Source organism: Amaranthus tricolor, chromosome 5, assembly GCF_026212465.1.
Source record: "Amaranthus tricolor cultivar Red isolate AtriRed21 chromosome 5, ASM2621246v1, whole genome shotgun sequence".
In the NCBI taxonomy this organism is placed as follows: domain Eukaryota; kingdom Viridiplantae; phylum Streptophyta; class Magnoliopsida; order Caryophyllales; family Amaranthaceae; genus Amaranthus; species Amaranthus tricolor.
This window is the reverse complement of record NC_080051.1, coordinates 21432105-21446866: the sequence shown is the minus strand read 5'-3', so window position 1 is coordinate 21446866 and position 14762 is coordinate 21432105. Positions and strand designations below refer to the sequence as shown.

At 32.4% G+C, this 14762-nt stretch overlaps 1 protein-coding gene across 1 annotated transcript; it reads right to left on the bottom strand.

Moving 5' to 3' along the window:
- Positions 1–6250: 6250 nt before the first annotated feature.
- LOC130812876 (cell wall / vacuolar inhibitor of fructosidase 1-like) lies at positions 6251–7019 on the bottom strand. Its single transcript, XM_057678509.1, has one exon. It carries the CDS (start codon positions 6930–6932, stop codon positions 6375–6377), a length of 558 nt encoding a protein of 185 aa, XP_057534492.1. The 5' UTR covers positions 6933–7019; the 3' UTR covers positions 6251–6374.
- Positions 7020–14762: the final 7743 nt, after the last annotated feature.

Below are 14762 nucleotides of genomic sequence, written 5' to 3'. Positions count from 1 at the left end.
ACGTGCTAGAAGTAATTGAAAACTTGTCGTGAATGGATGATAGTGGTTACTTAGGCATTTATTTGGTATAACAAAGTAGTTAAGGGAACTTATTAGTTCTATTCCTAACTTATATAGGTGCCCACTTCATAAGCGGAAAGTAGAACCTTAGTCGAGTGATTTTTGTAACTTGTGGTCGTGCAGTGACGCTTGCAGGTACGTACACGCTGTAATTAATTATCATATTCATCATTTCAAAGTATTATCCATATTTCATGATTATATGCATCGTATTAGAATTATAGAGCGCCAGAAAGTAAACCATGCTAGCGAATAGTCGTAATAGTGATATAGGAAAGTAGAATGAAAGCATTAGGAGACTATGAGAACAGATTTCTAAATATTAGAGAACGCACCATGGTTGTGTGTGGTATCGAAATAATTTCCTACTTATTGAGCCTTGATTTTGATTAGTTGGCGTGACTCAACTGGATTATGTCCGGTTGATTGAGTAGTCCCCTAGGTGAGATCCGATGGGATCACCGTAAGGGGGGAGGGGGGGGGGGGGTATGAGCATGCTTGGGTCATTGGACGCCGGATGGCCGATACTGCCCCTTGACCGAGGTGTTACCACGCGGGCCTTGCAAACCCCAATATGGTGGCCTCTTCACTGGTTTGGTACCCTAGTGTGTTAGTTTTTCCCGAAGGTAGGACCCGAGAGGGTCAGTTGGAGGGGGCATGAGCTCATACTTTGCCATAGGCGCCGGATGACCGATAACGCCCTTAGCCGTGTCACTATGCCATGAATAGAGAAAATATCCACTACCTTTGAATATAATTCGAGAGATTAGTAGTTTGAAAGAGAAATTATGAGTAAAGAGAGGTGATTAGACAGGTGAGTAGACTTGTTATTGCCATACTATATCGTTGTCTATAGTTTTGTTCAATGACTCTAATTGTTATAAGTTCATTAATTACTAACGTGTATGTATTTGTTGTTGTTTGTTCATGACTCCCTATGATGTTCCTGCTATGACACATCTGACTATGGCCATTATATTGAGCAACAGGAGGATCATAACTTGACATGACAGGTATAGGAGCTTCTTTTGCTTTGCATTGGGGGAAAGAGTGAAGTACGATCGTAACAATTGTGCACAAGTTGCCTAATACTTATAGCTTAAGCCAACGATGATTCATTCCGTCATGACATATTTTTGAAATTCATTAAAGGCCTTATATTAGTTTAGTTATGTTATCCATTTATATATCCTTGTTACATCCTTAGTTTTTAGCAGAGATCCTGCCGAAATTTTCACTTACCCACCTTTTCGATAAATCTTTAGCGTTATTTAAATTATTTTTCCCTTTTCTTTTTTTATCTAACACCCGAATTTCCTCCCTTCCTTCACGATTTCTGATTTTGTTTAAGGGGTTGGAAATTGAGGGGTGTTACAGACATAGTCGCAGCACATCTTCCCGAGCGTGTATTTCGCCAATATGAGATGGTACAGGGCATCCCTCGCCATGTGACACGGAGGTTAAGCTCCACCTCACCTCACGTAAGGGTCGGGACCTAAAGAACTGGCTTGAGATCAATGGGCGACACATCGCCTACTGGGATCGACGGTTGGAGCTGCTGGCGCAAGGTGCGGCAATTGATACTGTAGGCGCACCTATTTCTCCGAATTACATGGTGTGGTTTCTCTCCATCACTCGCCGATGGATGACACCACGAGGTATCATTACAGCAGCTTAGTATGCCCCGCCGCACCGATGATGACACAGTTTGTAAGTATTCTTCCATGTTGAATAATTAAACATACAATTTACATAATATAACTTTATTTAACGATCAAATGATTTGCAGGCACAAGGCGTCACATCTATGATCAGCTCCAGTCAAGAGGAGCCTGTACGGGAGATTGCCTAAGGCATTCTCCTAGGGACCCAATTTCAGCACTTCATTCCAGAAGTGGCTGCGCTGGAGACCTCAGGGGACATGCAGAGGGAACCTCCTCCTCACGACGATGTATCTTTAGAGGAGGTCAACCTGACTACCCCAAGGACATTGTGGGGTCCTCATAGGGTGCTGGACCATCCCAAGGTGCGGGGTCATCCCAGTATCAATCACCTCCCCTTCCCGAGCTTCATATGACTGCCTCCTAGACCATCACAGCTAGAGAGGGTACAGGAGGAGGATGAGCATTAGTGTATTGTTTGTAGTATATCGAACATTTGTGTATATTAAACATTTGTAATTTTGACATTTGTATATAGTTTGTATATATATGTAAATGTATATATGTTTATCTATCGTGTATACCATATGATTATTACGAATAGAATGTTATTGCTTAGATATTTCGACAATGAATCATTCCGCCTTGAATCATGCGATGAATCATACCTTGAATCATGTAAATGTATATAGTTTTGAATCATGTAAATGAATCATGCCTTTGTCACTAACAGGTCAAACAAAGGGAGACCTGGTCAAAAGAGGTCAAATCTCTGTTCGCTGTTACTAACAGCGAACAGAGGTTTGACCTGTTTTGACCTGGTCTCCCTTTGATTCCTGTTAGTATCAACGAACATACCCCTTGACTTTTGTTGACTTTCTCCTTCAGTTCGATGTTAGTAACAACGAGTGTACCCAAATCTCATGTCTAGGAAAAACTACGTATCTTGGGAAATAGTTTCAAAAGTTGGCTATAATGTAATTTTTTTATATATATATTTTTGCTTATTTGTTTCAAAATTTCCCTTACAAAGCAGAGCATGGCCCAAATGTCCAATTCTACATTATCTTATTTACGTTCTCTACATTATCTTATTACTTCCTACTATGTTTTACTGACTAATAAATACTTTGCACAATAAATGAGAAATGAGGTATGAGGTAGGAAAAAACAGAGATAAATTTTTAAGTAGTTATGTTTTATTAAAAATAATATATCAAGTAATTTAAGATGATTAATTTATAAGAAAAATGTAGTAAATATAATGTACTAGATAAAATATTTTTAGTTTTTCTTTGAATTTGCATGATTGAAATTCTGTTGTGAGTCCATACCTTTCGACCAAATTAAACATCAACTTTATTGTTACATTCTCATATTTTATTTTATATTCTTTTACTCCTATTATTTTTATCATATTTATAGAGAATTAATATTGCGGACATTGATTAATATACACAAATTCTATATTTATATACAATATAATTTCTCTGTCCCTTCAACTTTTCGAGTTTGTCTTTATTAAAAAAGCTTTCATAAATAATAGTTAATAGGATGACAAACTTGAAGTGACAGGGTAGAACTAGTCATTGGGCAGTTCACATAAAAAGTATGAATATATAGTTTTTTTTGGAATCGAGGATAATATTTGAAGAACATAGACTCAGTTTTAACGGTATTTAGTTTAAAAGGCGTCAACAGGTTTTTAATTTCCTAATCCTTAAACATCGTCACCTTTTTTATTTTATCGCCGCCCCCTTCAAATAAAATTACGAATTTGCCCCTAATTTATAAAAAATTACAATTTTACCACTCCCTACAAATTTCTTATTTATAATAATAATAATAATAATAATAATAATAATAATAATAATATCAATAACAATAATAATAATAATTAACTTTTTTATATTCTTCAAAAAGAATATAAATAAAATTAATAATAATAACAATAATAATAATAATAATAATAATAATAATAATAATAATAATAATAATAATAATAATAATAATAATAAAATTAAAAATAATTATTATTATTCAAAAAGAAAAAAAAAATTGAATCGTCCAGAACCGGGCGATTGGACCCCAGTTCAATCGCCCAAAAAGTGGCGATAGAACCGGGGTCCAATCGCCCAGTTCTGAGCGATTCAATTTTTTTTTTCTTTTTGGAAAATTTATAATAATAATAATAATAATAATAATAATAATAATAATAATAATAATAATAATATTAATAACAACAATAATAATATTATTAACTTTTTTATATTCTTTTAAATAATAGTAATAATAATAATAATAATAATAATAATAATAATAATAATAATAATATTAATAACAACAATAATAATATTATTAACTTTTTTAGATTCTTTTAAATAATAGTAACAATAATAATAATAATAATAATAATAATAATAATAATAATAATAATAATAATAATAATAATAATAATAATAATGAATTAATAATAATAATAATAATAATAATAATAATAATAATAATAATAATAATAATAATAATAATAATAAAATAAAAATAAATGAATTATTATTGTTGTTATTAATATTATTATTATATTATTATTGTTGTTATTATATTATTATTATTATTATTATTATTATTATTATTATTATTATTATTATTATTATTATTATTATTATAAATTTTCCAAAAAGAAAAAAAATAAAAAAAAGTGAATCGCCTAAAACTGGGCGATTGGACCCCAGTTCAATCGCTAGTTTTTTGGCGATTGAACCGGGGTCCAATCGCCCGGTTCTGGGCGATTCAATTTTTTTTTCTTTTCTTTTTGAATAATAATTATTATTTTTAATTTTATTATTGTTATTATTATTATTATTATTACTGTTATTATTATTAATTTTATTTATATTCTTTTTGAAGAATATAAAAAAGTTAATTATTATTATTATTATTGTTGTTATTGATATTATTATTATTATTATTAATATTATTATTATTATTATTATTATTATTATTATTATTATAAATAAGAAATTTGTAGGAAGTGGTAAAATTGTAATTTTTTAAAATTTAGGGACAAATTCGTAATTTTATTTGAAAGAGGGTGACGATAAAATAAAAAGGATGGCGATGTTTAATAACTCCCTTTAATTTTTCATGGATTTATTCATTTATCCCTTTGGTCCATTTCCTATGTTTCTCTAACTTCTTAGTCTTTTCATCTCTCAATACACTTTGATCTTCAAAGAACTCCACTTTTGATATTAATGCTCATCTTTTATCATCGGTTTCCATTACTACTTTTTAAATTTTATTTATACTTTTTAATCTACTCACTTTATATTGTTTTAAAATACAATATAAAAATTTGAGTTTCTCATCCAAAAATAAATTATGGAAATTCCACATGGCGACCTTTAGTTTTTGGCCTTTTCATGGTGACCTTAAGCTTTTAAATTTTTCATGTGGTAGACAAAATGTTAAATTTTTGATTAAATGAAATATTAATTTCGACTAAATTTCGAAATATGTTGTCAATTAAGATAATCACGATGTTTATTTATTTTTTTTAAAAATGTCCTAACGTTGGGTAAAAGTTGTGTAAAGTTAACAAAAAAAACTTTTCTTTTATCTACCACGTGAAAAAATTAGAAGGTTAAAGTCAACACATAAATTAAAATAAAAATTTATCTACTATATGTAAAAGTCAAAAATTCAAAGTTACGAGGTTAAATTTAGGGACTGAAACAACAAAAGCTTCTAGAGGACAAAAAAGTAATCAAGTACTCAATCAAATTTTATATGGAAGTACTACTCTATAGCTTATAGGACAAACCAACTCCACTTTTGATCTTAATACTCATCTTCAAAATGACCTATTAGAGATGGACAATTTTCTTTTGACCCATCCCACTCAATGAGTTAATCAAGCTTTCTTCCTCCTAAGACTATTAATTTCATTTACCAATTCTAGTTCTAATGCTCTCCTTTTGAAATACTCACACATGATTATAATATAGTATATGAAAAAAATGTAATTACGAATAGCAAATATTATAAAATGAAAAAAGTTTTATAAACGATCTAAAGTTATTCTAAATTAACTTATTTAATTCTCATATTGCCAAAAAATTCACTATTCATCAATTAATTTTAATTTATATTTTGTAGTTAATTTATAAATTAAAATATAATTTCTCGTTTATTTAAATTATTTTCCATCAATTATTTTTAGATAATATCTTTTTCTTTTTTTAATTTCATTCATACAATTTAACTCTTTTTTAAGTATCATTATCTATATACTTATTGCCAATTTTTTTTTCTTAAAAGCACTAATTTTCCTTTTGATGCTTTCAAAAAAGACAAAGGAATAATCAAGTAAATTCTTATTTAAATAGTTAATTAGCATAATCATATATATATATATATATATACTACGGCATTCGTTCCATTATATATATTATTAATAAACTAATAGTGACATTATGTCACATATGTCATAATCCGATGCAAGTATTTCAGAACCCAAAAAACAAACATAAGATTGAAAATTGTTCAATAGTTATATAAAGAAGTTATAATTATTTTAATAGGCGAAGGAAAATAATGGAGTGGTAGACATAAGATAAGGTTGGGACACTTATTTTGGCACAAATTAACACATCACTCTAAGGTCTTAATCATGGAAGCAGCCACATTAGAAACCCCATGGAGCATCTGAGTCCGACCCGTGATCTGACCCGGAACCTTACCTTCTGGAAACCCCATCCTACAAGCTTCCGCCTCATTACCCGCATCTACCATAGCTTCTTCCCCAAACTTAGGGTCTCCTTGCTGTACAGCTCTCTTTGCTAAATCTATACTTGTATCCACCACAACCCGGTAGAGTTGGATACACTGTTGAAGACCCTTGATCGTAACCCGATCGTGGGTCTTCCGGGTCAAGTCCTCAACGTAATGAAGCGAATCGGAGAAACGGGTTTTTACCACGTCTACCATGATGAGGATTAGTGATTGGGTATCGGTGGCTTTGGAGCTTCGTGGGTCGGATCCGAGAGCGGATTGGCAGAGGGCCGGGTCGGGTGTTTGTTTGCACGTGATTGTCACGAGGTTGTTTGTAGTTCTTGGGGAGTTTGCTAAGGTAAGGGGATTCAGTATTGCAAGGGAAGTAATTGTAATTGTAAAGAAGAGAAAAGATTGTAATGGGTTGAGATTTCTCATGATGTTGTGAGAAGTTTTGAGAAAATAAGTTTGTTATTGATGAAATTATTGATGGGGTTCACTCTCTTTTATAGTGGGATTGTAGATTAAGGATCCTTTCAAATGGTAGGGTATCCTTTTTGAAAATGTTGCCTCATCTATTATGGCATGGATAATTGGTTCTTTTATGGGTCAATTAATTATTATCTGATTTTTAAGTTTGTATTGGAATGTACTAAAAAAGTAAATGAGAAATATTAATGAAAAGAGAGGAAATAATTTTTATAACTTAATTACTTAAGTGATTCATACAAGGTGAAGCTTGAAAATAAAAAAAATTAAAGTGACCGAGAAATTATGAAGCAATATTAGTAATATATATAATTGAAAATTTGCGAAGGCCGAACTAGAAAAATAAGTCGCAAAATTGTACTGTAAAAGTAGACAGTGAGGACAGCCCCCAACGTGGTTTCGTCCTTGGATTCGTAGTACAATATACTCTCTCCGTTCTTTTTTGATCTTCCACTTTGGGTTTTTCACACATATTAAGGAAGATAGAATGTTTGGGTTGTAGTGAGTATTATTTTAATTAAATAGTAGTGTAAAGTAATGATTATATTGGAAGTATGAGGTTGTAGCGGGTATTATTTTAATTAAATAGTAGTGTGAAATAATGATTGTATTGAAAGTATGAGAGAGAAAATAATTATAAATAAAAGAAAAGGGGTACATTTAAAGAAAAGGGGGTTTTAAGGGGTAAAAGTGGGATAAAAACTTTCTAAAAATAGAAAGTATTCTAAAGTGGAAGAACTTTTGAAACTACCCGTTATAGTAATGTGGAAGATCAAAAAAGAACGGAGGGAGTATATATTTTCTTTGTTGTATAAGTTTATTTCACTGTATTTTATATGATGTAGCAGTAACTTTAAAATATGCCTTTGAATTTCATACATTGTTTCAAAAGGCTTTTAAATCAATTTGAATAATATAGGTGCAGTAAATTTATAGGGACTGTCAAACCAATAAGTAACAGTCTTATGAAAAAAAACTCCCTTAGGTGAATTTAAATTGGATGTAAATATTATTTGTGGAAATAACTTTATTGTATGAAAATATTACTTAATATTTTCACTTTTGCAGTTTTCAACTCAACATTTATCATATATATATATATATATATATATATATATATATATATATATATATATATATATATATATATTCAATAATATCTACCATAAAAAATATAATTATTTTATGAATTAGGCATGACAAATATAATTAACGAACATAATAACATGCATTGTCTCTGGCTATGTTGATTTTTATTTATTTATAGTAAGCTTTTGAAATAAAACTTTTTTTTATATGTACAATCTAAAAGCAACTTTATACATTTCACAATATTGCTTACATTAGATTTTTTTTTTTTTGCATATTTTTCAAGCATAATTCAAGTCCTAATATTTGTAAATATACTTTTAAAAACTATACCACGATCCAAAATAAATATATTTTAATGTTTTTTCATTTATGAAAAATCATTTTTAAAATTAAATACAAACGAATAACATAAAACGAATGGTAATTCAATATAGGTTTATTTGGGACGAATGAATATCAATAGGTCAATTTTTTGTATGATAAAGTTGATGTCGAGGGGCCATATTTAAGTAAAAGGGTGACACTTGGCGACTTTGATAAATGAATGGAGCAAAAGCATGTCAAATGTGTCAACGTAATTTTGACTTTTTTTGTTAAAATAAAAGAGCACTTGTGACTATGAGGTAATTAATGACAATAGAAAGCTTCTATATACTTAGATTCATACTATTTTAGTTTTTATCAACTTTAAAATATATTAAAATAATAATATATATTTTTATTTGACAAGTTGATAAATACTTCTTCTTTGTTCATTCATTTTGCTTAATTTTCTATTTTTAACAATGACTTACCATTTTTTAATCTCATTTATATACTTTAACGTCCTTTTAATTTCGATCATACATTTATTCTCTCTTTTTCATTTATTATTAATATCTACCTTTTTTTTGAAATAATGTTATCTTTTTGATGTAAAATCAAGGGGCAGAGTAGTAAAAATCATTATAATATACTCTCTGTAATTCACTTTTAATGTCTTATTTGCTTTATACACTCTATCCAATACACTTATTCAATCCTTAATATCTCTAATTGCGTATAATTAAAAATTATAAAAAATTGATATAAATAATTTTTTTATTAAGACGAATCGAATAAAATTCCACTTAACTATATTTTAACTTATAAATTAATAATAAAATGTAAATTAAAAATAAAAAATAAATAATGTCCAAAGGGAAAATAAAATATTATTAGTGAATTGAAGGAAATACTATTTAATAGTATTAGATTGATGTAGAGTATGAATGTATCGTAGACATTTACTGTTGAATGAATTGATAGTTGTGACGTGTGAGTTGTGAATGTGAGGGAAGACCTTGAAACGTGAGGAGTGAGAGGATCCACTAAACGAATTCCATGTGAGTATGCTGTTTTGGTAAGTGAAAGTACACTTACTTGTACGTGTCTTTCTATCTCTTTTTTCTGACGTTAATATGTCTTCCTGTCTACACTGCTACTTACTTCGTCCCTGCATTTATTGTTGTAACACCATTCTATTTAATTTAGAGTTCAATCCGTTTTATGACACGGTATTTATTTGGATCCGTGGGTCTTAGCAAATAAGATACAAATCCAAATCAAATGATTTTATGAGTTTGGATTCAAATCCAAATTTTAATCTCATACAACTTTTGAATTGATATTTGATTGGGTGTGGCCGTTTGGCTTTCTAAGAGGCCCAAATAAGTCAAGAGAGTCATACATTTTGAAATTTAAAACATTCATTAATTACATACGTAATGACGAATTATTAAAATTGGTGCCTGAACAATTGACAACTTGCCTAAATATATTCTTTTTACAGCAAACAAGTTGGCTAAACATGCGCTTGAAGGATAGGAATTGACATGTCTTATTTAAAATTAAAACGCCGGTATAAATACACCATTGTAGAGGGATTATAACCCGAGTCTAAGAGGAAAAGAGACAGCAACTCATGCCCATAAAAAAAAAATACGGCCAAACAGTCATTTTCTAATTTTCTCTTATGTAAATACAATGATGAGTTCCTTGTATCCATCTCATTATTATTCTTAATAATCCAGAGGTTCCATTTCAAAGTTGTGAAATGTGACCATGGTATATTGTAGCGGAATTGCAAACAACAAATTAAGAGAGGTCTAAGGGTGCATTCATCGTGCAAAATAAGAGTGCATCGCATTGCATCGGATGAAATGTAAAGATTTTCAAATAAAAGAACCAATATTTTGTCGCTTTGTAAAAGGTGTAAAAATCCCGTGATTTAGATTGAATCAATATCTTATAATTCGACTGATATTTAGGCGTTATGATGATTACATCACTTCCATTAATTCCAAATCATTATTTCGTTACCGCATTAGTGACTGTTACTACATTTTTACACTTTAAGTATTGATTTTGGAAGGTTGGATTTCTTGAAGGCAACAATGGTGATTACTGGAATAACTCAAAAAAATTTATCTAAAAATTAAAGGCTCTAAAGCTAGGGTGATGTTATTGTGCCTAAAAATGAACTTGCTAAACTACCTAATTGAGGGAAGGCTTTGGATTTGTATCATTGTATGGCTTTTTCTTGGATTTATGCTTAATTGCTTAGTGGTTTGAACATCCTTGGATCAATCATATTATGAAGAATGTGAGAGATTTGAGATGCAGATTCATCCTGCCATTGATATGCAAACTTGGAGGAAGAAGAGAACCGCCAGGAAGAAGAATGAGGAAGAAAATGATTTTATTGAAAATGTCAGAAATTACATTGCATAGAAAGGGAAAGGAGTATATATATATTATTAAAAAAGATGATGTGTCCTTCTTAGCCAGGTGTACCCCCAATACCCCCCCCCCCCCTCAAGCTAGGGGTGGTGGTTTGAACCAGGCCTAGCTTGGTCATCAAGTACTGAAGCTGTGCTGCAGATAAGTTCTTTGTGAAAGCATCCGCAAGTTGTTGGTCAGTGGGAAGATATTGTAGCTGTAGGAGACCATCCAAGACTTTTTCGCGAGTGAAATGGGCATCTAATTCAATGTGTTTTGTTCGCTCATGTTGCACAGGATTCTTTCCAATGCTAATGGCTGATTGATTATCACAGTATATAGTGACAGGTTTTAAGTTTGATACTCCAATCTCCTCTAGTAAACGTACCAGCCATGTAATTTCAGAAGCAACAGCTGCCATGGCACGATATTCTGCTTCTGATGAAGATTTGGAAATAGTGGACTGTTTTTTGCTTTTCCATGAAACTGGTGATTCACCAAACAAGACAAGGTACCCAGTGATGGACCTTCTAGTTGTGGGGCAAGTAGCCCAATCTGAGTCAGAGTAGCCAATGAGAGAAATGCTTGTACCAGCCTTTAGGAGAATACCTTGGCCAACTGAACCAACAACGTATCTCAGGGTATGGTGTAGAGCTTGCATATGATGAACCTTGGGGTCTTGCATCAACTGACTTAATGTCTGAACAGCAAAAGTGAGGTCAGGCCTGCTGTGAGTTAGAAAATTCAATTTTCCAACTAATGATCTGTAGAATGCGGGGTCAAAATAAGATTCCCCTATGTTTGGATGTAATTTGCAAGATGTTGGCAGAGGAGTAGTGGCTCTCTTGGATAGATCAAGACCAGTGAATTGAAGTAATTCCTTTGTGAATTTGTGTTGCGTCAAGATTATACTAGCAGATGTTCTACATATTTCCATGCCTAGGAAAAAACTAAGTGCACCCAAGTCCTTGATGCTGAATGTTCTGTGTAGATAATCTTTCAAATCCAGAATTGTGGGAGTATGATTCCCTGTAAGGATGATGTCATCCACATAACACAGCAGCCAATGTCAACTGATCACCCTTTCTTTTGATGAATAAAGAATAATCATTTTTTGATTGGACAAATCCTTGAGTTTGAAGTTGTGTGACTAATTTGGAGAACCATTTCTTGATGCTTGTTTTAATCCATATAGAGACTTTTTTAACTTGCAAACATAGCCATGTGGGTTTGAAATTCCTTCAGGCATCTTCATATAGACTTCCTCATGTAGATCTCCATGAAGAAATGCATTGTTTACATCTAATTGATGTAAATCCCAGTCCTTCTGTGCTGCTAATGCTAGTAAACATCTAATGGTGGGCATTTTGATGACAGGTGAAAAGGTTTCTTCAAAGTCGATGCCATATTTTTGGGTAAATCCTTTTGCCACTAGCCTGGCTTTAAACCTTTCTATACTCCCATCAGATTTGAACTTAAGTTTATACACCCATTTGCTTCCAATAGCTTTCTTGTGTGCTGGTAAGGGAACGATATCCCAAGTCTCATTTTCTGTTAAAGCTTTTAGTTCCTGTTCCATGGCTTTGACCCAATTTTGATCAGAGGCTGCCTCCAAAAAGGATGTGGGTTCTGAAGTCTGTGAATGATGAGCTATCAAGGCTTGATGTTTCTGAGGTAGGCTGGAATAGTTAATGGCATTGTTGTTGGAGTTGGAATAGGATATAGTTGGACAGATATAGTTACTGAGATATGAAGGAGGCTTATGAATTCTGGTAGATTGCCTAATTTTAGCAGGTGAAATGTTGGATGTTTCAGAAGAAGTACCTGTCAGATCTGGAGAACTTGTAGGAGATGGAATGGTACAAGGAGAAGTATGTTCAGAGATAGTGGTGATGTTATGCTTTGGAACAGAAGAAGGTGGAGTATGTTCTGGAGAGGTGTCAAAATTTTGAAAAATATCAGGTTCATCATTTGGTGTACCAGATGGATGAGAAGTTGTCTTGGGCAAGAAAATATTATGGAAGGGTATGGAGGCAGGTTCTGATGCTGAGGTATTTTGATGAAATGGGAAGTGTTGCTCATGGAACACAACATCCCTAGAAATGTGAATTTTGTTGGTGGCAAGATCAAGAACTTTATAAGCCTTCTGATGGGGTGGATAACCAAGGAAGACACATGGCCTGGCTCTTGCATCAAACTTGGTTCTGTTGTTGTATAAGGTTGAGGCGAAACAGAGGCAACCATAGCATTTGAGATGTTGTAAAGAAGGTTGTTGTCCATAGAGCCTTTCATAAGGTGAACTTAGATTTATGCTTTTGAGTGGCATTCTATTAATTATATGAGCAGCACACAATACAGATTCTCCCCAGAGGTTAGATGGCAATTTAGCTTGAAAATGTAGTGCCCGTGCTGTTTCAAGCAAATGTCTATGTTTTCTCTCAACAACTCCATTTTGTTATGGAGTTTCTGGGCAACTTGTCTGATGTATGATTCCCTTGCTAAGCAAAAACAACTTCATTTCACCTTCCTTGATTTCTCTAGCATTATCACTTCTTAAACACAAAATGACAGATGAAAATTGTGTTTCTACATACTGAACAAAATTCTTCAGAACTGAAATCACATCAGATTTGTATTTGATCAATGTAATCCAAACATGTCTAGAGTAATCATCTACAATAGTAACAAACTGATTAAAACCATTGTGTGTCTTAGTCTTGTATGGCCCCCACAAATCTACATGTATCAACTGAAATGGCTTCAAGCTCTTTATTGAACTATTTTCAAAAGGTAACCTAGTCTGTTTGGCAAGAGGACAGACTTTACAGATGATGTCTTCTGTTTTTAGTTGATGAGGAAAAAGAACCTTCACTTGATTAAAAGGAAGGTGACCAAGTCTGAGGTGCCATAATTGTGCTGTTGTGGTAGCATTCATACATTTGTCTGAGATATGAGCTTGAGCTTGAGCTGATGGCTGATACTTCTTGTTACACAAAGAATCCTCAATGTGATAAAGACCACCTCTTAGGCTACCAAGAAAAAGTGCTGGCTCTTTCCACTTCTGATCCTGAAGAAAACACTTGTCACTAGAGAAGGTGATTGTGCAATTAAGATCAGTAGATAGCTTGTGTATAGATATGAGATTAAACTCAAAGTTTGGTACATGAAGCACATTAAGGAGTTTAACTTTTTCAGACAATTGCACAGTCCCTACATGATTGACTGGTATTCTAGTACCATTAGGTATGGTGATAAAGCTTTCATTACCAGAAACAGGTTGCCATTCATAAAAAAAACTAAGGTCTGAGCAAAAATGGTTTGTTGCGCCACTATCCAGAATCCAAGAAGTCCTTATACAAGACAACAAACATATTTTACCTGCTAGATGAGCTTGAGCTGAGTGGGGAGTGTCAGAAGAGATAGACTGAATGTGTGATGATTCTTTCTTCTGTATGCATTGTAAGAGATACTTGTATTCTTCCATAGGAATAGTGGTAGTTTCAGCATTATCAGAAGGATCTTGAGAATCAGAAAACTGTTGGGCTAGAGCAGCAATGTTTTTGTTTTTGAAACCTTTAAAACCAGGAGGATAGCCATGTAATTCGAAACATCTTGAATTACTATGACCAGAAATCTTGCAATGTGTGCAATAGTAGGAAGAACTTGGTTTCTTGTTGCTATATCTCTGTTGGTTGCTTGAATTATGTCTTTGATGAGTAATGGAACTATCATTGAATCTTTGTTGATTATTCCCATGAGTAATTCTGTTGGCTGTATATGGTCTGAAAGAAAGAGACCTTTGAGCATTGAACGCCATGTGATCAGTGTTAGATGCTGACTGATCAGTGATTTCCTTATGTTTTTCTTCTTGCACGAGGAGTCTGTAAGCATGAGATACCGGTGGAAGAGGCTGTTGCATTAGGATGTTGCTTCTGACATGAGAGAAGT